General features: G+C 34.6%; 1 protein-coding gene across 2 annotated transcripts in view; it reads left to right on the top strand.

The window, feature by feature from the left end:
• The window catches only part of nSMase (neutral sphingomyelinase), a 267,133-nt gene that overhangs the window by 103,571 nt on the left and 136,080 nt on the right, over window positions 1-27,482 (top strand). For both annotated transcript variants that reach the window (XM_090407940.1, XM_090407941.1), the window contains exon 4: window positions 13,256-13,439. In XM_090407940.1, coding sequence (XP_090264066.1) covers window positions 13,256-13,439 — 184 coding nt within the window. The remainder of the gene's footprint in view (window positions 1-13,255; window positions 13,440-27,482) is intronic.

Here is a 27,482-nt window from a genome sequence, read left to right as displayed (position 1 = left end):
TTAGAGTACTCAAGGGCCATAGGGTCTTTCCATTTCTGGCCTTACAACTATGTCCCCTCTATAACCTTTACTATAATCTACTCTTTCCCCTTCAATATACCCTATTCCTCCTATGGGTTTAAATTTGGAAGAAGGCTAGTTCAGAAGCCTTAAGGTAGCAGCCCTACCACTGAACTATTCCATCATCAGGCTAGTCACCTGACATGGAGAACATAATTCTACTTTTAAGCTGACAGAAAAAGTTAATTGGATTGAATCTATGGAAAACAACCCTGGAATGGAAAAGGTAAAACGAAAATGGAAACAACAAAATATAATACATATAGCAAACTGGAATGTAAGAGGTATAGCATATAAAGAAATAGAATTAGACCAAATATTAAATGAAAGAAATTTTAAAGTAGCAGTAATCACTGAAACAAAAAAGAAATTAAAAGAAACCATGAGAACTGAAAATTTTAATGTGATATACAGTGGAGTTGACAGAGACCAAAGAGCACAAGCAGGAGTCGTGATTTGTATTCATGATTCCCTTTCAAAACAGTTAAAACATTATAAATTAGGGAATGAAAGAATAATAGAAGCTAGTATAAAAATAGAGGCTATTTAACAATAATTGATTTATATGCCCCAGAAGAAGGAAGAGAACAGGATAATATTGAATTTTATAATCAACACCAAAATATATATAATAAAATAAATAAAAATGATTATATAATTTTAGCAGGAAACTTAAATGCAAGAATTGGAAACGCAAAAATTAATAATAATGTAGGAATATATGGAGAACATACTCTAAACAGGAATGGTAAAAAATTGATTGACTTTGTAGTTTATAATAACCTGAAAATAATGAATTCTTTCTATAAACATAAAGACATACATAAATATACTTGGGCTGCAAGAGGATGGAAATCAATATTAGATTATTTTATCTTAAATGAAAAGACATCAAACTTTTCGTTAGCTGTTAGAGTTCACAGAGGATATGAAATGAGCAGTGACCACTTCCTCGTTAAAATAAAATTAAGATTACCACCTAAATGGCTACAAGTAACAAGAACAGAAAGAAAATTTAAAACATTTGTTTATGAAACTAGACTATTAAATGACACAAATAGACAATGGCTATATGAACAAAGAATTAACCAATATCTAGATAAAATAAAACAAAATGAAGAAATAGAAATAGAATGGCTTAATATAAAAACGATACTAAATGCAGCAGCAAATGAAAGCTTAGGAAAGACCAAAAAATTCAATAAAAGGAAAAAACTGAAGATATGAGATTATTCAATCAAAGAAATAATTGAAATGAAAAAAGAAGCCTATCATAAATGGTTAAGCAGTAAAAGATTAGAAGATGAAATAGAATCTAAAAGAATAAGAGCCATAGCTAAAAGAGAAGTCAGAAAAAGACATAGAGAATCATGGAACACATTTGTTTCTAATTTAGAACATGATTTATATAAAATAAGACCCAATTATATAAGATTTTGAAACACTTAAATGCTGATACTAAAGAAAACATAAAATTAAACATCAAATTGAAATTAGAAGAATTTCAATTTCTAAATTTCTACACAGAATTGTGGACTGATAAATATTTTAAAAAAGACAACTGGCAAACATTTAATGAAAATGAAAAGGAAATAACTAAAGAAGAATTAGAAATCAGCCTGAAAGAAACAAGAAACGGAAAATCACCTGGAGAAGATAAGCTAGATTCAGAACTATATAAATATGCAGGAATAAGATTCAAAGAAAGACTCCTGTTGTTTTTAAATAAAATTTATTCAACTGGTAACCCCCCCCAATAGAATGGAAAAAAAGCAATTGTGATTCCTATCTTTAAAAAAAAAAGGTAGTAGAGATGACCTTAAAAACTATAGAGGTATAAGCATACTAAATTCCTGTTAAAAAATATATAGCAGAATTTTAAATAGCAAACTAATGAAATGTTCTGAAAACTTGATGTTTAATTAATAATTAATGATCAATTATTAATAATAAAAATCAGCTAAATTAACAATTAATTATTAATTAATACATTACAAAATAACCAAGGTGTTCTGTGAAAATTTCAGGATTTGTGAAGTGTTTCGTCATAGGAAAAATTTGGGAAACACTGGTGTAGAGTATTTCAACTTAAATCTGTCATTATCTTAAGAAGCCTTAACGTTCTACTGATCCTTTCTAGCACCCATTATGTGTCTCCCTTTCAATATATATCCTCAAGAGACTTTTGTAGCACCACATCTCAAAAGTAGCTATCCTTTTCCTATCAGACTTCTTTAGGTTACAAGTTGTTGGAAAAACAGCAGCATCCAAAATCCTCGACTTTGCTCTTATGGAAATAGTTCATCCTTCCAGATTTTAAACAAGTCTCTGACTGTTGTTTTTGCCATTCCTAATCTTCTTCTGACATCTTATGAACAGCAATGCTTCACATTAGTAATGGATCCAGGTATTCACATTTGCTGACTTCCTTAATTCTTTCTCCATTGAGATACACTTTTTTCTTACTAGTTTCGATGGAGCTGAGCTGCAGGACATTGAGGCTATGGATTTGTAGGTGCTAGTGGCTGTAAGTTATAGTTCAGAGGGCATATTGCAAAATTGGCATCTCATAGGCTTACTTGGTTATGAAAGATCACAATGACAAACAGAATTAATGGGATTATTATACCTCTTTTCAACGTCTTCTGGACTATTGTGCACAGATATGGCCACCCAGGTTTCTTTGGAATGAGGAAATGGAGAAGATCCAGAGTTGAATTATCAAGATGGTGATTTGCCTCTGGATCCTCTCCACTTTTTCTCAAGATGGCAGGTCTATAGAATGCTACTTGTAAAGAATAGGTTGAAGATAGTAGACTGCAGAAATTGGTTGTTGGAGATAGGTGGAAAAGGAGAGAGATATGATAAAGAGATATAAGTTGCTTAAAGGTTGTTATAAGATTCATATAGAGGAAAATTTTCAGTCCATGAATAATTTCATGAACTGAAATATTCTTGAATAGTTCATGAAATGAACTGTTCTCTCTCATGTGTACTCAGTTCAAAAGAAAGTCATTGATAGACTAAACTAAGAAAAAAAATTATAAATTGAAATTTCATCCAGTTGCTACCTATGGATTTGATTTTGATACCTGGATATTTTTGTCAAGGATAGGAAATTTGATTTCAGCTTTGAAAGGAAAATTCTTAGAAAAATATTTGACTCAGTGAATGATAATGGTCTCTGGAGGATCAGGAAAACAATCATTATTTAAATTGACTTTATAAGAATCCACAATATCTAGTATAATCAAGTTCAAAAGGTTGCAGTAGCAGGATTGTTTTTTTTGTATGGAAAATGACAGTATTCTTAAAGAGACAATAAATAGTAAAATTATAGGTAAAACACCAGAAGGAAAACTTAGAACAAGATGGGTAGACACCATTAGTCAAGATAGCAACATCATATTACAATGTCCAAACTGGAGAAGTATAGTTTTGGAAAGACGGGGTTGGAGGCAACAAATTCAGGAGGCCAAGGCTTGATATGGGCTGTAGAGCTATAATAATAATAAGAAACTACGGGACAATTCCTTGAAACTGAGCAAGAGTGGTTGGCAAGGAAGTGGGTACTAGATTTTTTGCTTGGAGAATGGTGAATGAGTGAAATGCATCATCAGAGTCAGTTGTGAATGCTTTGTTGGTATATAAGTTTAAAATGGAAGTCTGACAGGTATTGTGCAGTTGTTAGTTAATTCTTGGTCAAGTATTTAGCCTTCCTCATTGAATCTGTGTACTTACTGGAGATGTCTGTGTAGTAGTAGTAGTAATAATAATAATAAATAAAAAAAAAGAAGCAATCATAATTTTCACATTTCATTTCCTTGCACAACTCTTGCATTATGTTTCTTTGTTTCTTGTATGCAAGTTTTCATTCTTTATATAAATACCTGTTTGGCATTTTCTCCTTTAACTTTGCATGTTGAAATATTTCATTCATCTGGCTTGTGTATTCCATTTGCTCTTTTGCTGAACACAGTTGAGTCTTTTCTTTCAAATTGTTGAATACTGATTACCTTTAAAAATGAGAATGAAGATATTCAGAAAAGTTTTATAGGAATAATAATTGAGCCTCTCATAAGGCAAATTGATAAACTCTGCTTTCTGTTAATTTCTCAATTTTAAAAGTATTCAAGTACGTGATTAGTGCTTTTCAGAAACCAAACAACTAACCTACATCTTAAATAATTCATTATATAATATTTTTTGTTTGTATATTTCAAGCTACATTTTAAAGAATGTTTAAAAACATTCTTTAAAATGTAGTGTCATCAGTTTTTCTATTTTTTATTAATGACGTTGGTCAGTTTGACTTCTGAGGGGCACAATTCTTCCCGAAACTCATTTGATCTTCCTCTGAATTGCAGTATGGACACTACAAGATAGTTTGTACATCTTCAGACAGTTGATACATTGTCTGATGAAAAATATCCAGACACCTCTTTGTAGTAGTGGATCACATCACACTTAATACATCACACTCAATACATCACAGCCATGTCTCATACAGATCTAAAAAAACACATGGTCTTGCAGTCTTCATAGACCAACATTAAGAGTAAAATTGGCCATATTGAAGAGCTCAGTAACTTTCAGTGTGGCACTATCATAGGATGCCACCCTTTGCAACAACTCAGTTCAAGAATTCAGGCAATTTCTACTCTGCTGCAGCTGTCACAGTCAATTGTAAGTGACATTGAGCAGTGGAAATGCTTAGAAGTGGGACCACTGAGTTCTGAATATGTGGCACAGAAAAAATTGCCTATCCTTGATTTAAACACTTGCTGTTGAGTTCCAGAATACCTCTGCAAGCAATGCCAGTACTGCAACTGTTGTCGGCAGCTGAAGAACATAGGTTTCCATGGCCATACAGCTGCATACAAGCCTAAAGCTTGCTACCATTGGACTCTGGAATAGTGAAAGGATGTTCTCTGAAGTAGTGAATCTTGCTTCACCATCTGGCAATCTGGGTTTGGTGGATTCCAGCAGAACACTACCTGCCTAAATGCATTGTGCCAACTGTGAAGTTTGATAAAGGATGCAGCATGGTTTGGGACTGTTTTTCATAGTTCAGGCTGGGTACCCTAGTTACAGTGATGTGGAATATCGTGGCCTATATTGACATTCTAGATGGTTCTGTGTTTCCAACTTTGTGGTAACAGTCTGGCGAAGGCCCCTTCTTGTATCAACATGACAGTGCCCTCATGTCCACAAACTGAGGTTCATTCAGGAATGAGATGGATATTGAGAAACGTGACCTGCGCAAGAGCACTGATCTCAACCATTCTTTGAACACCTTTAGGATGAATTGAATGCAGTTGTTGAGCCAGGTCAAATCACCCAACATCAGTGATTGACCTCATTGATTCTCTCCTGGCAGAATGGAAAGAATTACCACACAAACATATCAAAATCTAGTGGCAAATCTTCTGGCAAAAAGTATATGAATGCCAACTCCATATGAATGCCTTTCATATTAGAGAGAGTTGGAATGAGTAGGTATCTGGATATTTTTGATCAGATAGTGTATATGGAGGTTGGTATTGTAGGTCTTGAGACCTCTTGTGTGTATATGTGTGGTTCATATATACACTTTTTGCTCTCAGAGCAGATTATACACATATTTAGTTACATCATTTGGCACTTACCAAATAAATGCTTCCCTTTCTGACGTAATATTCAAATTCCCTTTAAATGGAACAGCAACTTGAAATGCTTGTTTAAAAAAAAAATTATATGACTCATTCACATAATGCATATTTTCTGTATTGGTGATTGTGCTCAGTGGCAGTGTAAGGCTCACCATATTGGTGGATGTGCCCTGGGCTTCCTGAAACAGCATATGGTAGGAGCTAAGGTAGGAGTTCAGAAAATGAGTGATTGTTGAGAAACAAATGCATCCACAACGTGTCACTGTTTGGTGCGGATTTTGAGCTGGAGGCATCATCGGTCCATTCTTCTTCAAAAATGCGGCTGGTAAGGCAATAACAGTTAATGGTGCTCGCTATCGCGACATGATAATCTAGTTTTTTGTGCCTAAATTGCAAGATATGAATGTGGACGACATGTGGTTTCAACAAGACGGTGCCACATGCCATACAGCCCGAGAAACAATTCAATTACTGCATGAGTCATTTCCTGGTCGTGTAATTTCCCGTTTTGGTGATCAGAATTGGCTGCCCAGATCATGTGACTTAATGCCGTTGGACTTTTTCTTTGGGGTTTTTTGAAGTCTAAGGTTTATGCCAACAAGCCCACGACCACCCATGCCTTGAAGGAGGAAATTGAGCGCTGTATCAACAAAATTCAGCCACATTTATGCAAAACGGTCATGGAAAATTTCGACAAAAGAGTGCATATGTGCCAGCAAAGCTGTGGAGGTCATTTACCCGATATGCTATTCCATGCATAACCCTATACTGTATACTTTATGAATCAATAAGAAATTACAATTTTTAATTAAAAACCTGTGTTTTCTATCAAAATTACTTCTTGCGTGAATTTTGGGACACCCTGTATATATATATAAATAAGGGGGGAATATTTCAGGTATGCATGCTCATCCATCGAATAGCAATATCACTGATATTATATATTTGCATTTATTCCTGTTAAAGACTCCTCTAAATTGTTTTTAGACTTTATGCGATTCCTAAAAGTAAACGCAATATACTAATGCTTGATGAAGAGAACACTTCAATTCATAAACATTGCATTACATTTGCGTTAATAGCCTAGGTGTGCATTCAAAATACATCATACACCTTTGAGTCCTTTGAAAAGATGAACAGATGGCACAGTGGGTCAAATTCTTAGTGTCCTGGTAGTTTTAAACCATTCTAAAAGCGAGGTAAGGACAATCTGAGACAATAGCACCTAGAGGCTGTGATTGGTTATTGTTCAACCAACCCAATTGAACATTCTCATTTGTCATGAATTGCTGTTTTTGTTTTCTGATTTTCATCTGTTTTACATGCATGAAGTGTGAACTGACATGGTAGCAAGTTTTTATATATAATATAGACAAGTTTTTAATATATAATTTTCGATAAACTTATAACTTTTTTGTCCATATTTACAATGGGAAACAGTATTGTAGTTGAAGGAGGTAAGCCTCATCCTCCTCTTCCAAATTTTACACCTTTGAGTAATTCAAATATACCAATCAAATATAGCGTTCCCCTTCATTATTGTTTTCTAATATGCAGTATCTTAAAACAAACTCATTGTCCCCCACTCTGTGCTGATTTGGTTACAATTAATTGCATTAGACCAATTAAGATGAACACTGATGTGCAATATACTCTTAAAACTTTCATACATTGATAAAAATTCAATCATACGCTACAAAATTCAAATGCACATGAATTTTGTAGCGCGGATTGTAGCATAATTTTGTGGCATAAGCCACGACAGCACACTCAACCGAAATGGGCATGGGATGCCACTGATAATATATATATATATATATATATATATATATATATATATAACTTGTCAACATAGAAATGAAACAAAATCTGAAGCCATATAACTTTTTAAGAATGCAAAGTGGGAAATATTCAAGCAGATCATAGTCAGTATGCTTGAGTTTTATATTATTATTATTACATGATATCTTCATGATCCACTGACCATTGCTCATCAAGAGACCATTGCACATCACTGTATGATTTCCCATATCACTGCACAGCAATCGTCTTCACTGTGTTATATAGCATTCTGGTCTGTGCTAATTGAGTGTGTTCTCTGGCTGATTTTTCTGTTTTGCCAAAAAAAAAAAAAAAAAATCCACGAGAAAAAGATTCTCTTTCCTCTATGTGAGATTGGCTACTTACTTTTGCAAAAGTCCATATAAAATTCCCCTTATCATGTCAAGGATTGAACTTGGGTTTTTTTTGCATTCAAGAGGCATATGTCTCCTTATCTTCTAACTGTGGCATGGAGGCACCAGTGGATATATATTTATTGGATTTTACCACAGACTTTATTTGAGAGTACTGTAGTCCCCCCTTATCCATGAGTTCGCTATCCACGGTTTCAGTTAACCTCGGTCAACCCTGGTCCAAAAATATTAAATGGAAAATTTCAGAAATAAACAATTTATAATTATGTGGGCAAAATGGATATTAGATCGAACATAATTTCAATGCTGAATGTTTGTAGAAACTATGAAAGTTTCGTAAGTTGACCTTGAGAGGCTTACAAGAATACAATCCTTGGCATCCCTGAGTTGCTTGCACTACTTGACTTAATTAGCTAAGGCAACTCGGAGATGCCGAGGATTGTATTCTTGTAAGCTTTTAGGTCAACTTACAAAACTTTCATAGTTTCTACAAACATTTGGCTTTGAAATAATACCGAATCTTTAATATCCACTTTCCTGTGTAGCTCAGTGGATGTGACGTTTGCACACCACAGTGCTTGATCCCACGAAGGAAGACTTGCTTTCGAATCTAGTCGGTGACTAGAGGACATTTTTCTAAGTGTTTTTTCGACTGGTTCTAGAGTTAGTCGATCTCTGGCATGGGCAAGTGATTTTTTTCTCCTGGAAACTTGGGTTTTTCGTCCCATAAACTCAGGAAAATTGACCATAGAACCCACATTATTTAAGACATTAAAGATATTGTGTTAGGAACCATAAGATGGCTGGAGATTGAATTGCCCACTCAGTCTCCAAAAGTTAGATAGGGCTAAAATGGCCTCGCCTACTCCCTATATGGGAATAAAAAGGTGTTAGCTGATTTTTGATATCCACTTTCCTATGTAGTTTTACATCGCCAAAATGAAGCCGCATGGCTCTTTCTTTTAGTAATAGACAATTCATAATTTTTAAATTGCATGCCGTTCTGAGTAGTTCTCAGTTTTCAGTTCGACTTATGTGGTATTGCAGTGCTTGTTTTCAAGTAACCCTTATTTTACTTAATGGCCCCCCAGAGTGCAAGAGCAGTGATCCTGGCAATTCGGAAATGCCAAAGAGAAGCCATAAAGTGCTTCCTTTTAAGTGAAAAAGGTAAAAGTTCTCTACTTCATAAAATAATAAATAAACGCAATTTAATCATCATCATGCATATCAAGGATTTAGGCCTAGCATGGCCTGTTCCGGCCTTAGAAGTCATCGTTGAATCGTTTAAAAGGACGTCCTGGTTTTCTTTTTCCTAATGGCTTGTTTTGGTAATCGTTCTGTTTTCATTCTTTGAACGTGTTCCATCCATTTATGTTTATATTTTTTTAATTTTTTCTATTACTGGTTCTTGGTTTAATTCTTTCGTAATTTCTTTTGTGATCAAATAGGGTATACTTTGCAGTTTTTCTCATAAACTTCATTTCTGCTGTTAATCTTTCTTTGTCTTTTTGTTTTATTGTCCATATTTTGCTTCCATACATTAAGACTGGTAGGGCTAATCTATTGTATACTTTTAGTCAGGTTTGTTTTTGAACTAGGTTTGGTTTAAATATAGAGTTAATTACACCTATTATTTTTAAATATTTTGCAATTTTTACATTTATATCTTTTTCATTTTCATATGTGATCATACATCCTAGGAAGTTAAATGAATTCACCAGTTCTAAGATCTTGTTATCTATTACTATCTTAGTTCTTGCTGGATCTTGTCCTTTAAAGGCCATAGTTTTTGATTTTTCTGTTGATATTATCATACCATAATCTTTGGATATCTCATTTAGGTCCAAAATAGCTTTCTGTAGTTTATCTTCAGAATTTGTAATTATTATTTAGTCGTTGGCAAAGAGGAGAGTGTTTAAGTTTACTGTAGGAGAAAGTTTAATTCCTTGATGTAAATTTTTATACCATTTTATTATTATTTCATTTAAGTAGATATTAAAAAGAGTTGCTGAGAGGGGACATCCCTGTCGGACCCCTTGGTTTATCTCTCTCGTATATGATAGCTCGTGATTTAATCTTATTTGTATTTGATTATTTTCATATATACTTGTGATAGCTTTTAGGATATTATTTGGTATTTGTCTTTCTTTTAATATGTTAATTAAATAATGTTTCTTTTATTGAAAGTTTATTTTTCACTTGGTTAGAATATAATAAATTTAGTTTAATCCTTTTTCCAAGTGTGAGCAATCAAAGTTTGCACCTGAAAGTATCTTCAGGACTGTGGTAAGGTGGTACAACAGAAGGGCGACTCCTTGAAAGGTGGAGCAAGCTACCAACACTCCTATCTCAGTATCTCCCATAATGCAAAACACATCTCCTTGCGGATATGTCTAATGTTATGCATTAAGGGAAGGGCCACTACCCAGACTAGTTTCGACCTTTATTGAGGTCTCTTTAGATTATGGAAGATACTGAGATAGGAGTGTTGGTAGCTTTCTCCACCTTTGCAAGGAGTCGCCCTTCTGTTGTACCACCTTACCACAGTCCTGAAGATACTTTCAGGTGCAAACTTTGTTTGCTCACACTTGGATAAAGGATTAAACTAAATTTACATGTTTCTTTTAACTTTGTCAAATGCTTTTTCAAAGTCAATAAATGCAATATGCGTTTCTAAATCGTATTCTCTTCTTTTCTCTATTATGAATTTTAGGCAGAATGCCGGGTCTATACATGATCGTCCTTTTCTAAATCCATTCTGTATTTCTAAAATAAAGTTTTCGGAATATTTCATTAGTTTGCTATTTAGGATTCTGCTATATATTTTGTAACAGGAATTTAGTACACTGATACCTCTATAGTTTTTAGGGTCATCTCTATTACCTTTTTTAAAGATAGGAATCACAATTGCTTTTTTCCATTCTATTGGGGAGATACCAGTTGAATAAATTTTATATAAAAATAATAAGAGTCTTTCTTTGAATCTAGTTCCTGCATATTTATATAGTTCTGAACCTAGTTTATCTTCTCCGTAATTTTCCATTTCTTGTTTCTTTCAGGCTGATTTCTAATTCTTCTTTAGTTATTTCCCTTTCATTTTCATTAATTGTTTGCCAGTTGTCTTTTTTAAAATATTTGTCTGTCCACAATTCTGTGTAGTAATTTAGAAATTCTTCTAATTTCAATTCAGTGTTTAATTTTATGTTTTCTTTGGTATCTGCATTTAGGTGTTTCAAAATCTTATGTACATTGGGTCTTATTTTATATAAATCATGTTCTAAATTAGAAACAAATTTGTTCCATGATCCTCTATCTTTTTCTGACTTCTCTTTTAGCTATGGCTCTTATTCTTTTATATTCTATTTCATCTTCTAATCTTTTACTGCTTAACCATTTGCGATAGGCTTCTTTTTTCTTTTTGATTATTTCTTTCATTGTATCATCCCAGATCTTCAGTTTTTTCCTTTTATTGAATTTTTTGGTCTTTCCTAAGCTTTCATTTGCTGGTGCATTTAGTATCATTTTTATATTAAGCCATTCTGTTTCTTCATTTTGTTTTATTTTATCTAGATATTGGTTAATTCTTTGTTCATATAGCCATTGTACATTTGTGTTATTCAATAGTCTAGTTTTATAAACAAATGTTTCAATTTTTCTTTCTATTCTTGTTACTTGTAGCCATTTAGGTGGTAATCTTAATTTTATTTTAACAAGGAAGTGGTCACTGTTTATTTCATATCCTCTGTGAACTCTAACATCTAGTGAAAATTTTGATGTCTTTTCATTTAGTATAAAGTAATCTAATATTGATTTCCATCCTCTTGCTGCCCAAGTATATTTGTGTCTTTATGTTTATAGAAGGAATTCATTATTTTTAGGTTATTATAAACTACGAAGTCAATCAATTTTTTATCATTCCTGTTTAGAGTATGTTCTCCATGTATTCCTATATTATTATTAATTTTCGTGTTTCCAATTCTTGCATTTAAGTCTCCTGCTGAAATTACATAATCATTTTTATTTATTTTATTATATATGTTTTGTAGCTGATTATAAAAATCAATATTACCTTGTTTTCTTCCCTCTTCTGGGGCATATAAACCAATTATTGTTAAATAGCCTCTATTTATTTTTATTCTAGCTTCTATTATTCTTTCATTCCATAATTTATAATGTTTTAACTGTTTTGAAAGGGAGTCATGAATACAAATCACGACTCCTGCTTGTGCTCTTTGGTCTCTGTCAACTCCACTGTATATCAAATTAAAATTTTCATTTCTCATGGTTCCTTTTAATTTCTTTTTTGTTTCAGTGATTACTGCTATTTTAAAATTCTATTTCTTTATATGCTATTCCTCTTACATTCCAGTTTGCTATGTGTATTATATTTTGTCGTTTCCATTTTTGTTTTACCTTTTCCATTCCAGGGTCGTTTCCTATAGATTCAATCTGATTATCTTTTTCTGTTTTATGTTCTCCATGTCAGGGGGACTAGCCTGACGATGGAATAGTTCAGTGGTAGGTCTGCTACCTTAAGGCTTCTGAACTAGCCTTCTTCCGAATTTAAACCCATAGGAGGAATAGGGTATATTGAAGGGGGAAAGAGTACATTATGGAAGAATTACAGTAAGGTTTATAGGCATAGTTGTAAGGCCAGAAATAAAATTTAAAAGTTATGAATTGTTTATTACTAAACAATCTTTTTTATTTCAAATAATAGAAAAGACGTATGCTGAGGTTGCTAAGATTCCATTCACATTCAGATAACTTATTACAGTATATTGTTATAATTGTTCTATTTTATTATTAGTTATTGTTGTTAATCTCTTACTGTACCTAATTTATAAATTAAACTTTACCATAGGTATGCATGTATAGAAAAACGATAGTGTATATATAAAGTTCGGTACTATCTGCGGTTTCAGGTATCAGCGGGTTTTCTTGGAACATATCCCTATGGATAAGGGGGGGGGGCTACTATTTTTCCTGGGATTAGGTGAGAGGAAAGTATCATATCACAGAGGTATGAAGGTTATTGTTTATTTGAAACAGTATGACTCCAACAGAAGTGACTTCTGTATCCTTTGATGTGTTACATTGTGTGTGTGTGGAGGGAAATTTAATCCCAACATACTCAAATGTTATGTTTATATATTATATGAAACTCAAGCATAATGACTGATGTGTGAGAATGTCTCTCTTTTTTTACTTGTATTCTTCAATGAAAAGATAGAAGGCTTCGAAGTTGTTTTGTTTCTATGTACACACATCATATTTGTAAGACCATTTCTAGAATCATCATTTCATTTCATCAGTATCACAACAATCTTTTTTTTTTTTTTCCTTTAGTGGTGTTATTGGAAGTGGTGTTTGTATATTCTCAAAAAGTGAAATAGTGGATACAGCTCAGCATCAATATTCTTTAAATGGATATGCCCACAAAATTCAACATGGAGACTGGTTTGGAGGAAAGGTTGTTGGTTTATGCAAAGTTCTTCATTCTGGACTTAAAATAAATCTGTATGTTACTCATGTATGTAAGTTTCATGACTACTTTCTAGTAATATGTAATTTTGAAATATTCTCATATTTGATTCATAAAGCAAGTTAAATGAATTATTTTTAATGGACCTATTTTATAATAATCATGGATTTGTTGAAGACAGGAGCAAGAAGAAACTGTCTTTTACATATCATGAATATTTTCTTTTTATTTCATTTTATGTTAAGTTAAAAAGCAAAACTATTTTGGCGGTGGAGCAGTCCCTTTTATCCCAGCTTGGCTAAAAGAGATTGTATAATAAAATATAATAAAAAGATGTTATTTATTTTTACGGTATTGATGGCAACACAGAATGATAAGAAAATAATATTTATTAACTTATTATCATTTTGTGACACTTCCAAGGATTCAGAGGACTCATTGAGGGAGGACACCTACTTTACAACTCTCCATCTCCACTACTCCATCCACCAACCACACTGAACCTCTACTATCATCATCATCTACATCAACGGCATCTACTGCCCACCACCACTACTAGTATTTTTTGTCTGTAAATTGTGTGGGTTCTGAAGGGCTGATTTGTCTGTATGCAGGATGAAAAACCAGAGTTTCTGGGAGAAAAAATCCTGCTACCTCCATATGAGATTGACTAACTCACCTTGAATATTGAAAAAATCCATATAAAGATTCCTCCCATCATGACGAGAATCGAACTTAGGCCTTTTCCAATTGAAGAGCGCTATGTGCCATTGTTCTTCCAATTGTGCTATGGAGCACAATTTTATTATTATTTTTTTTTATAACTTATTTGCTGGTATTATATCCAGCATCTTCAGAGCACAAAAACAGTTTGTCATAGTATGCAAGTGAAACAACAACAATTTGGTATAACAGCGGAACTAATTTTAAAAAATTGTAACAGACAATACAAGGAACTAAAGACCTATATTGGAAAAAGAGAGAAAACAAATATTAATTAGATCTTAAAATGACTGTCTCAGAGATTTCTGGTAAATTTATACAGCAAGTATGGCTTGTACTGTGAATGTACTGTACTTATGAATGCTTGTACTGTGAACACATAAGCCTTTCCATGCATTTTATAATATGAAGAAATATAATAAAAGACAAAGATACATTTTTTGAAGGTAAAGGTGGTATAATAATTGGTACAAGATTTGATCAGAGTTGAAATGGTATATAATTAGAAGTGCTGAACATAAAGAACCAATAACTGAGCATAGAAATACATATAAGATAGCTGAAAAATGTGAATAAAACCAATAATGAGAGAATGAATTATGCAAATTATGAACAAACTGAACAGACAGTATACAAGATGCAATCAAATAAGTTCTAGATGGACTGCCAGATAACACCACTTCAGTTGGTAGAGTATAGAGTAGAATCTGTTGTTTTAGTTCTTATTTAATTGATTTGAAATATTATTCTTATTATTATTACAATAACTTCTATGGAGTCAGTGGACTCATCACGTGAGGCTGATGTTATTAGCAACATATTGAGCCATGAAATCATTTACACTAACTGCATAAAAAATCTATTCCATACGTTCTTCTTCACTGCATCTTTATACAACTTCCAGGGATGGCTTCATGTTCTTCCCATCTCATCCCCAACTCTTTTTATAATCCCTTCAGTATTAATCTTTCAAAATCCCTTCACTAACTTGAAGGTCTCTATCATATCTCATCCACTAAATGGTTTACATTCCCTTAACCAGTCTGTGTAGCCACCATTCCAGACTCCTAATATCATTTTGGTTGTTTGTATCTGGATAATACTCTTTAGTGTTTCCACATCACAATGAAAACTAGTTGACCAGATTTGAGCACAGTAGTCCATATGTGGCCAATGCCTTATACAAAGGCACCACCACCTCCTCTACATATCAATGCTACTGAGACTTTTGAACAGAAAACTTATCGTACATGTCACCAAAAAATATTTAAACCTTCACTAGCCAAAGTAAAAGAAAGTATAAAGCAACTAAAAGACAACAAAGCATCAGGTATCGATGGAATAGTAGCCAAATACATCAAATGTGGTGGTAATAAATTAACCACAGAAATACATAAACTGGTAAATTTAATATAGGAAAATTCAGAGGTACTCTCAGAATGAAAAGAATCATTAATCATATCAGTATATAGGAAAACAGCATAGCAATATATTGGTATAGCCAGGGCCTGCGGAAGCAGGCATGTGGCCTCCGCTATGAAGGGGGGTGCCGCTGCCTTGGCACCGTTCATAAGTTCATTTTTAAGAAACAAAATTTTTATCATGAAAACAAAAAAATTCTTAGAACGATCAATATTGAAATAAATAAGGCTGGATACACTGAATAAAAATTGAAAAAAAAATTGTATATTGCCAGCCGTTTACAATTTTGCAGCAAGAGCAGGCTAAATGCTTGCCTACAGAATGTTGTGTCTACTGCAGTCTATCTAAAGTGAAATGATGAACGGTTTTATGTGCAGAAACGAATTTTCGTACAAAACATTTATTGCTAGTTAACCAGTCATATGGTACGCTTCTCAGTAGGCTACTGACAGTAGCGCAGTGCGGACTATTATTTCGTCTCTGTGTCATGTTGTGTGATAATTTCTTGTGGGTATAAAATAGAAATGGAATCAAAAATTAAAAAAAAGTTATCTGGTGCACAAAATCGTAAGCGTCATGTTGTGAAAGAAGCAGATGTTAAGAAACAAACTGGGGCTATTAATAAATTTGTTAAAATATTAAAATATTCTGATGCAGATTGTAACCAATTCGATACATCAGAAATCAGATATGAAGAACCGTGCACATGATCCAGTTTGCATGAGAGTACTATTGAACAAGATAACAAGACGCATGATTTAAGTGAAAAACAGGAGAAGATTTAGTTGTAGTTGACCACGAAACTAACACATTGTTAGTCTCTGTAAATTTAGAAGATCCAGGTGAATGGGGAAATATTGATGAAAAATTATGAGTTGTTTTAATTGAAATGGGGCCTGTTCAAAAGAAAAATATAATACATCCCAGAGATACATATGGTCATAAATTTGGCGACACGTATTATAATAGGAAAATGGTGAGCTCGTGCCAAGAACATGGCTCATTTATTCCAAAACTTTAAATTCTGTTTTTTGCTTTTGTTGCAAACCTTTTGCACCTACCAAATCAAGTAGTCTTGTAGAAGGTTATAATGATTGGAGAAATGTAAGTACAACTTTGCATAGACATGAGACTAGTTTAACTCACATGAAAAATTTCGTGAAATGGAAGGAAGTTGATAAAAATTTAAAAAACAAAACTACTATTGATTGCCAGATTCAATGAAAAAGAAACATTGGACGAGTGTTTTAGAATGCTTGATTGAAATTATAAAATTCCTTGGTAGCCAAAATTTAGCTTTTCGCAGATCATCTGATAAATTATATGAAAGGAATAACGGCACTTTTTTAAAATTAGTCGAACTGTTTGTGAAGTTTGATCCTGTTATGGAAAATCATGTTGAAAGGACCCTACAACGAAACAATAGAGTACACTATTTGAGTAAAGACAGTCAAAATGAAATATTGGAAACTTTAAGTAACGCAATCAGGGATACAATTTTATTATCAATTCGAAAATCTAAATATTTTTCCATAATTTTTGAGTGCACACCTGATGTAAGTAAAACGGAACAAATGACCATTATTATTTGCTTTGTTTCCTGTGACAATGGAATTGTCAAGATCAGGGAAAACCTTTTAGGTTTTGCAGATATATCAGATTCCACAGGACATGGTTTATGTGCATAATGGAACAATTGGAAAAATGGAACATTCCCATTGAAGATATGCAAGGTCAAGGGGCAAATATGAAAGGGAAAAAATATGGGCTCCAAAATTTCCTTTTAAGCAAAAATCCTCGAGCTTTTTACATGCCATGTGCTGATCATACTCTAAATTTAATCATTAAGGATGCAGCCAAAGTGAATGCAGATACAATTAGTTTCTTTGCAATTATTCAAGAAATATACAATTTCTGTTCATTCTCTTACAAACGTTGGGCAATCCTTTTAAAGTTCGTAAAAAATTAACATTGAAACAGCCATCAGAAACGCGATGGGAAAGTAAAATTAATGTGATCCGCCCTCTACGATATCAGTTACGAGAAATTTATGATGCACTTTTTGAAATTTTAAATAATGAAAATTTTAATAAAGAAACTCAGCAAGAAGCACAAACATTATGTGCTAAAATGAAGGACTACAAATTTATTTGCTCTCTTATAACTGGGCATGAATTACTTAACAGAATAAACCCTGTCAGTAAAATGCTTCAGGACAAAATATAAACATTAGACTTGCTTTAGAATCTATCGAAAATTTAAAAATATTCCTACAAGAGTATCGATCAGATACAAATTTTAAAGAAGTTCTAAAATGGCAAAAGAACTGAGTGAAGAGGTGGATGGAGAACAAGAATTTAAAACTGGTACGGAAGTCCTACGACGAAAGAAGACACGACAATTTGACTACGAGCATCATGACGGAATGCCACAATCGCCAGAAGATAAATTTAGAGCTAATGTGTTTTATACACTTTTTTATAGACGTTGCAATGTGTTTGTTAATAGAACGTTTTGAACAACTAAAAACATATTATGTTGCCAACGGCATGTATCGGCTATTGCGTTTGTACAAATTCATCATTATTTTTCAAATAATGATGAATTTGATCTAGCAAATCACCCTCGCCCAAAACATTGGCAGAAAAACAACCGCTTTCTGATTTTCAATTGGTACGTTAATGGGTTAAGAACAAGTATGTCACAAAAAAGGCTTGTTAGTTTCCCATTAATAGCTATTGAAAATGATGTATGTGCAGAATTAGACATTAAGACCATTATTTCTAATTTTATGAATATGAAATCAAAAACTTTAATTTTAAAATTTTAATTTAAAAAAATTCAAGTGTATTTATGTAATTTAATTTATTTTCTGTTATTCTGTAAAGATGTTATTTTTTGAATACTTATATTAAATGTTCTAATTATTTCTGAATTCTTTTCCTATTTTCTCATTTATCTTGAGTTTCTTTTATTTTCCTAAAAGATAGTTCCCCTTATAAAAATTATTAAAAATTTTTTACAAGTTACTAAGAATTTAGTAACTTGTAACAGTTACTAAATGCAAGAATTTTTTAAACTTTAGTTCAAATAAATTTTAACTTTAATTAAAATTCATTTTAATTTTGTTAGTGGGTCTGTGAGAAGGCTATGTTCCCTGTATCATTATATTCAATGATTAAAGTGAAGTGGATTTATTAAAATTTCATTTAACTTTTGAGAATTTTTTGAATATTCGGGTTTTTAACGATTATCCTGCCTAGTCAACACCCCTGATTCATTACATTTAGCGAACCAATGTGTGGCAGTTCTGTCAAAATTTATTTAAGAAATTTCAAATAATTTAAATTTTTATTATTGTAAAAGAACCACACACGCCCTGATCGTTATAGGGGCACTTAGACAGACATTGCATGCGGGCGACAAAGACCTTAGCACCGGCTCTGGGTATAGCAAAAAGGAAACAAAAATAATTTGAAAATTACAGAGGGATATTGCTACTGACCGCAAGTTACAATGTTTTATCTAATACAGGCAGCCCTCGGCTTACACGGTTCAATTTACGCCGATTCACAATAACGCAGTTGTCTGTGCGTGCTTTCTTACTGTAGTGTGGTTGACTGATTTCTAATTTCTATTTCTAATTTTATGAATATGAAATCAAAAACTCTAAAATTTTAATTTAAAAAAATTCATTAAAAAATTTAAAACGATGCTAGCAGGCACTCTAGCGTTTGAGTGTTTACCGAGCTACTACGATGTATATGTATCAAACCTAGTTTTAATGTTGAATCTATCTGACTGTTCTTTTAATGTTTTTTACGTACATATGTATTTAAATTGATAAAGTACGTAATTACATACCATGTCTGATAATAGAAGTGCAGAAAAATTAGCAGAACTGGGTGTTAAGAAGGCGCAGAAATCATTTTCACTTGAATAGAAGATGGAGGTAATTCGAAGAATGGAAGATGGGCAGACACTTGCTAATGTCTGTAGAAGTATGAACTTACCTCCATTGACTGTTACTACAATTATGAAAAATGCAGATAGAATAAATCAGTCTGTGCAACAATCTACAGCAGCACTAAATGCAAAACATGTACATTATAGCAGAGGTAAACTTCATGAAAAAATTATTATTATTATGGGTGGATGACTTGAATCAGAAAAATATTCCTCTGATGCAGTTATAACTGAGAAAGCAAAATAAATTTTTGAGGCTCTTAAAAAGACAGATGGAGGTGAAGAAACATTTATAGGAAGCAACGATTGATTCACGAGATTTGTCTCGAAGTAAGTGCCACAGTGTCAAATTATGTGGTGAGGAGGCAAGTGTAGATGTTGGAAAACGGCCGATTTACAGCGTATCCTTGCAAGCATAGAGACATTGACTGATGAACTCTGCGAAATGGACCACAATTGGGAATGGAGTGCGAACGTAAAAAGGAGTGTAATCGTAATCGTGTCTATTCGACATTACACTGAACTCCTTAAAGAAAGAAAAAGAAAATCTAGGCAGTTAACACTGGATACTTTTTTAAAAAAATGTAGGTGATCCGAAACCAGGAACTTCAACATAGAAATATGTAATGTCTTTTTGAAGTTTAATATTTTTTGTATATAATTTTGTTTTGTTTTCGTTATTAATAATTTTATTTTAACATATATATTATTATTATTATTATTATTATTATTATTATTATTATTATTAAACAAGACCTCATGGAATCAAAGACTCATCTAGGAGGTCCTTTTATCTCACACACATCTCATCATACCGTGTTTTAAACACATTCAAACTTCTTGCAGACACCACACTCTCAGGCAAGGCATTCCAATCACTCACAACTCTGCACGAAAAAAACCTGCCTCTCACTCCCCTACTCACACCCTCTTTATACAGTTTCCAGGGATGACCTCTGGTTCTCCTGATCTCCCACTATTCTCTGTAGAACTTCTCCACCATTGATCTTATAACAACCCCTTACCAACTTGTAGGTCTCTATCATATCTCCCCTCTTCCTTCTCTCCACTAGACTCTTCAAATTACATCTTCTCAATCTTTCCTCATACTCGACATTCCAGAGGTCAGAAACTACCTTAGTCAGTCTCCTTTGGACCCTTTCCAACATCTCTTCATCCTTCTGAAAACCAGGTGACCAAATCTGGGCACAATAGTCCATGTGTGGCCTAATCAAAGCCTTATACAATGGAACAAGAATCTCCCTACTTCTACACATCAGTGTCCTCCGCATCATTCCCAGAAGTCTTTGTGTTGTCTTCACAATTTTGGCGATGTGTCTCCTAAATTTTAGCTCCTTATCCACTATCACCCACAGATCTCTTATTTCCTCTACTTCCAACAATATATTCTCACCAAGCATAAATTCTGCATCCCATCTTTGTTTTCCAAATTTTAATACCTTATATTTTGCCCAATCACTCAATTTATTCAAGTCTTCTTGCAAGGCCACAATATCTTCACTACTCTTTATGGTTCGTCCCAACTTTGCATCATCTGCAAACAACTGAATATCTCCATCCAAATCTTCGCCAATATCATTAATATACAAGTTAAATAGTAATGGCCCTAAAACAGACCCCCCCGAGGCACTCCACTAGTGACTTTCCTTTTCCTGGATATTGCACCCCCATACACAACTTGTTGATACCTATCAGATAGCCAGTCTCCAATCCAATGCACTAATCTAATATCCAACCCCATTTGCTCTAGTTTGACTGTCAATTTATCATGAGGTACTCTATCAAAAGCTTTTGCGAAATCCAAGTATATTACTGTGTATCCTTCTCCTCTGTCCAAGGAGGCAGTCACTTTATTGTAATATGTAAGTAGATTACTAAAACATGACCTCCCTTTAGCAAATCCATGCTGTCCATCAAAGATTATACCATTGTTGTCAACCCAACTCTGGATCCTAGTTCTCACAAGCTTCTCCAACAACTTAACCGCATCACCTGACCCACAGATAGGCCTATAGTTTGATGCTTGAGTTCGATCACCTCCTTTATGAAGTGGCACAATCTTGCCCTCCTTCCACTCTTTAGGAACTTGACCAATTTCAAGACTCGTATCAAAAAAATATGTCAAGGCAGGTGTCAACTGTCTGGCACATTCCTTCAGAATACGAGGTGATATATCATCAAGTCCAACAGCCTTATTTACATCTAGTTTACTCAACTCCCCAAACACCTCTTGCTCACTTACAGTTCAGTCTCTCCTCCCCATCATCAACTGCTCTTAATCTCTCCATGAAGTCACATTCACAAGATTGAAAGACCTTTGTGAAGTGTTCATTAAGTATCTCCACCACACATTCTGCAACAGCTGTCTTTATACCATTTTCTCCAATCAGTGTCATCCTTCCATAATCATTCTTTCTTTTGCTGGCTACATATCAAAAGAACTCCCTAGGATTCTTTTTTGGCTTCATTAGCTAACTGCAGTTCATACCTTTCTTTAGCTACTCTCACCAACCAAGTCACCCTCCTTGCCTGGTCTTTGTAGACCTCATGAAATTGGTTACTTCCACTTCTCTTATGCTGCCTCCACAATGCCTTTTTCTCTGTATTGCATGCTTAATCTCTTTATTCATCCATCTCACACCTACCTTATTTAACCTCCTCACCCATGGTATACATTTAGACATTGCATCTACTAAGTAGTTTTTGAAAATCCCCCAAGCTGCATTGATCTCTTTTCCAGCTAACTCCTCATTCCATGCTACACCTGCAAGCTGTCTCCTGAGTTCTTCATAATCACCCCCCCCCCCCTTGTAGTTCCACATATACCCTTTTTTCACAGGGGTCCTTGCACTGCTGGCAACCACCCAGATAATCACCTCATGGTCACTTTCACCAATTGGTGGATGATTTGACACCAAATCCAAGACCCTTAATCCTAGTGTGCCCTCTGTTACATACTGTCTGAGGTAGTTATCCCTCAAAAACTCAAGAAACTCATTTTCTTTGCTTCCAGTTACTATCTCATCATTCCAGTCTATATTGCCATAATTAAAATCACCCATAATGGTCACCCTTTTCTTATTTCCTTGGCTTATTTGACTATACATTTCACTATCACCACCATCCACATTACCAGGTCAATAACAACATCCCACCAAGTGTTTGATTCTATTCACCTCTATCTCACACCATACTGCCTTAAAACTACTGGCCCTATTTCCCTCTTGCATCTCTACCTTGTATGGACATAACTCTTTCTCTGTCATCTTAATCTCACCAACCAAGTCACCCTCCTTGCCTGGTCTTTGTAGACCTCATGAAATTGGTTACTTCCACTTCTCTTATGCTGCCTCCACAATGCCTTTTTCTCTGTATTGCATGCTTAATCTCTTTATTCATCCATCTCACACCTACCTTATTTAACCTCCTCACCCATGGTATACATTTAGACATTGCATCTACTAAGTAGTTTTTGAAAATCCCCCAAGCTGCATTGATCTCTTTTCCAGCTAACTCCTCATTCCATGCTACACCTGCAAGCTGTCTCCTGAGTTCTTCATAATCACCCCCCCCCCCCCCTTGTAGTTCCACATATACCCTTTTTTCACAGGGGTCCTTGCACTGCTGGCAACCACCCAGGTAATCACCTCATGGTCACTTTCACCAATTGGTGGATGATTTGACACCAAATCCAAGACCCTTAATCCTAGTGTGCCCTCTGTTACATACTGTCTGAGGTAGTTATCCCTCAAAAACTCAAGAAACTCATTTTCTTTGCTTCCAGTTACTATCTCATCATTCCAGTCTATATTGCCATAATTAAAATCACCCATAATGGTCACCCTTTTCTTATTTCCTTGGCTTATTTGACTATACATTTCACTATCACCACCATCCACATTACCAGGTCAATAACAACATCCCACCAAGTGTTTGATTCTATTCACCTCTATCTCACACCATACTGCCTTAAAACTACTGGCCCTATTTCCCTCTTGCATCTCTACCTTGTATGGACATAACTCTTTCTCTGTCATCAATAGCACTTCCCCCCCCCTTTTTTTTTACCCCTTCTATCCTCACGAAACACATCATACCTTTCCATCTCTATTCCTGTCAGGATGTCGTCCTCATCTAACCATGTCTCACTTATTCCGACAATCTCTGGGTGCACAGACGCAATTAGTGCAACCATTTCATTTGCCTTGTTTCTTATACTTCTAGCATTGGTAAACAAACACAACAACTCATTTCTGGATCTACAGCTAGTGCCACTGATACCACTCACTTGATGTGATCTCTCCATGTTGGACTGGGGCCATTTCCCTTTCTGCTTCTTCATTTTAGAACCCTTTGCAATTCCATCTGTTTCCTGTTGATCCCTGGTCATCCCATTACTTTCCTGCCTACACATGCTCTCACCTCCTCTTGGAGCATCCACCTTTCTCATGCTGTGTACCCCTGTCCACCCTGAGCCTCCCCATTTCCCTGCTCCTCTTGCACACCCATTCTCTCATTTTCTATACTCATACCACTCACTTCCCCATTCATTTCCACTTCTTCAATCTCTCCTGTCTTACTCTCCTGCTCTTCCACATCACTCCCCTCTCGATCTGATTCATTCTCTCTATTCACTTCTCTACTTTCCAGCAGCAGTCTCTCCAAGTGACTCACACCATAACCACTCAAATGCAGTCCATCGCTCCCATACAGCTCACTTTGTCCCTTAAACTCATTCCACACATTAACAAACTGTACTCCCATCTCCTCACACATTTCAGCCAGAATATCATTCATAATCCTTGCTCTCTCCGCCTCATTTCACCACAATCATACCTAGGCAACACACTGACTACCCTTCCTGTCACACTATTCTCTTTTATCTTTCCAAGCAGTCTCCTGACATTCATTTTGACATGCTCTTTGTTCTCTCTCAAATCATTTGTACCAATTAATACAATTAACTCTTTTGCTCGCTCCCGCCTCATATTCAATGTCTCAATCACTCTGCTCATTTTACTGCCTGGAAAACATACCTTGTGCATTTTATCCTCTAGCACCTTTAATAATGGAGTCGCCATACAACGCCACTCGCTCATCTTTCGTTAACTATTTCATGCCATCATGATTTATTTTAATAGTTTTGACCTGAATTCTCTTAATTTCATTCCGCATCCATTTCATTTCTTGCTTCATCCAATCCAATTCACCTTCCGAACCTCGCGACACATTCTCTCTATCATTAAATCTTTCTAACTTTCTAACTCTCGACCCACTCTTCTCGCTTTCCCTCTCATTCATCCTTCTTTGTTTCCATACTTTTGGTCCAACATACGTCCAACTTTCACTATCATTCTTTTCACTTTTACTGTCATTCATCTTTCTTTGGTTCAGTACTTTCGTTCCAACATGCGTCCAACTTTCGCCATCATTCATTCTTTTTTTTCGCTATCATTTATTCTTTCGATTTTTTTTACTTGCGATTTCTGCATCACGCCATTTCTACTTTCATTCGTTCTCTCAATTTCGTTTCTTTCCACCTCACTTTCGTCCCTTTTAACATCCGTTACGGTTGTCAAATTGCTCTTTTTCTTTTTTCCTGATTTTTTAACTATTTTCGCCTGTCTTCTCACCATCCTTCTCTTTCAAACGTGTACTCGCGACACAATCGGTACTAGCACTTTCTGTCATCAATTTCATATTCGCATTCATCAGTTCCTCGTTCAGGTCACACTTTGCACACACACCCTTCTTCCATCCGCACTAAACATCCACAAATCATTTATGTAATCGAATGAATACATATAACAGACTTCACACTTAATGAAACGACTGAAATCTGAATTAAAATCATGGAATGACAATGCTGCCGCCATTTTTTTTTTTTTTTCTCTGCAGGTTACTAGGTCTAATAATAACGATTTCGTAATTTAGTTTAGGCAAGAAAAAACTCCCACACTAATAATATCGGTAGCGTACAACGTTTACAGCTGCTCATACTTAAACAATTATGCATATATACTTAATTATTCCTAGTAAAACTTATCTGAATCAGGAGCTCTTCAAATCGCCAATACATATATGTATGTATTATCAAAGCTTTAAATATAATAATGTTACACATACTTCATGTGCATATTTTTTGACTACTCAGAACATAACTTCATACCTCCCATTAAAATTGGGTTCGGTTTACGCCTGTTTATTCAGGAATGGAACTGAGGCGTAAACCAAGGGCTGCCTGTATTTTACTAAAAAGAATCTTATCACATGCTGATGAAAATATAGGCAAATATCAAGCAGGATTCTGAAGAAATAGTCCACAAGTGACCAGATTTTTACACTGAGACAGTTATTAGAGATAAAATTGAAATATATATTGAAATGGAGTACAGCTAATGATATCAGATGACTTAAGTCTGGTTAGGGTAGAAACGTAAAAAAATAATAATGGTAACATCTGGTGTGAAGTGGAGGTTACCAAAATGAAATATATGGTGGAGTGTTGCTACAGACCTGTTAGCTAATTTGCAATTGCCAATTTAGCTTTATGGGCCAAACAACTGATCATTATGGGCCACTTTAATTTTCCAAACATTGATTGGGTAGATGAGAAATCTCATGATCACTTACTTACTTAATCCTCCTCTTCTACCTTTACAGTGTCTAGGTTATTCTTAGACCTTGCAACCGCAACTGTAACTCAAGGATAAGTTGGTTAGCCCTATGCCTCCTGGTGTGTCCAGTATCTGTAGATGCATGTGTTCGCAGGGCCAGTTTGTCTGTTCCGGGGGGAGAAAAACCTCCTACCTCCATATGAGACTGGCTAACTCATCTCTCGTTGAATGAGACCAGATTAAGGTTCTTCACATCACTAACAGGATTCGAAGACCTGGGTTCGAATGACCGAAGTCTACAATGACTGAGCTACTGAGGCTCCTCATAATAAGAAAAAGAGGAATTTATTGAATTGTTGCTAGACAACCTTTTCAAGCAGCATGTGAAAGAAGGAACTCAAGGTCAAAGAGTGCTAGTTTTTTTATTGCTTCAGAAGGGGTCTCTCTTAAGAGTATGACTATTTTACCACTAGTTGGTGACAGTGATCATGCTTTGCTTTCTTGGAAAGTATCTAATTGTATTGATGCTCTGATTAGAACAGGTTACATGTTGAACTACAAAGCTGGAAATTATGATAAACTTTGGAGAATACTATCTTTTGTTCCACGGTATCAGTTACTGAATGGTAAAAATGTCAGCAATGCATGGGAATCTTTGAGAAAAACTGCTTAAATGGGCGGTATCTGAATGTATCCCTAGTGTTCGAAAAAATGGATCTGCAACCTTATTAAGCAAAAGATCCACAAGACGATGATGTGAAAGAATATTGTGAGAATAAGAGTGAGAGGAGTTATGAAATATATGAAGCTCAGGTCAGAAAAGTAACGAGTATTGTGTGAAAAGCTAAAACGGAGTATAAAAAGAAATTGGCCATGCAAGCTAAAGGCAATCCAAAAGAATTTTATCATTATGCTGCAAACAAAAAAAAGTATAAATGTGAAAGAATAGCTTTATTGAAGGCAGAAGGCACTCTAGTATCAGAAGCTAATGATATTGTTCAATTAATGATTGCTCACTTTGCTAAGAAATATCAACCAGGCATATGTAACATGGTTCACAGTGCTACTGCTACATTGGATGAAGAGTTAGAGGTTCATGAAAATGAGGTTGAGAAGCTGTTGCATACCTGGATCAATAGGGACAAATGGAATATCAGCCCATTTGCTAAAGGAATGTTCAGCTGAATTGGCTATATATCTTTCACATGTTTGTATAACTTGAGTCTCAGCTCAGGAATGGAAGGAATCTATGATAGTTCCATTGCACAAGGGTGGTGCAAAAACTGCTGTCTGACTACCAACCTATCAATATCTCTAGTGTGGTAATGAAGATTTCAGAAAA

This window comes from Typopeltis vanoorti, chromosome 18, assembly GCF_054136105.1.
Source record: "Typopeltis vanoorti isolate ZY-2024b chromosome 18, IOZ_Tvanoo_1.0, whole genome shotgun sequence".
Lineage (NCBI taxonomy): Eukaryota > Metazoa > Arthropoda > Arachnida > Uropygi > Thelyphonidae > Typopeltis > Typopeltis vanoorti.
This window is presented reverse-complemented; position numbering and strand designations above follow the sequence as displayed.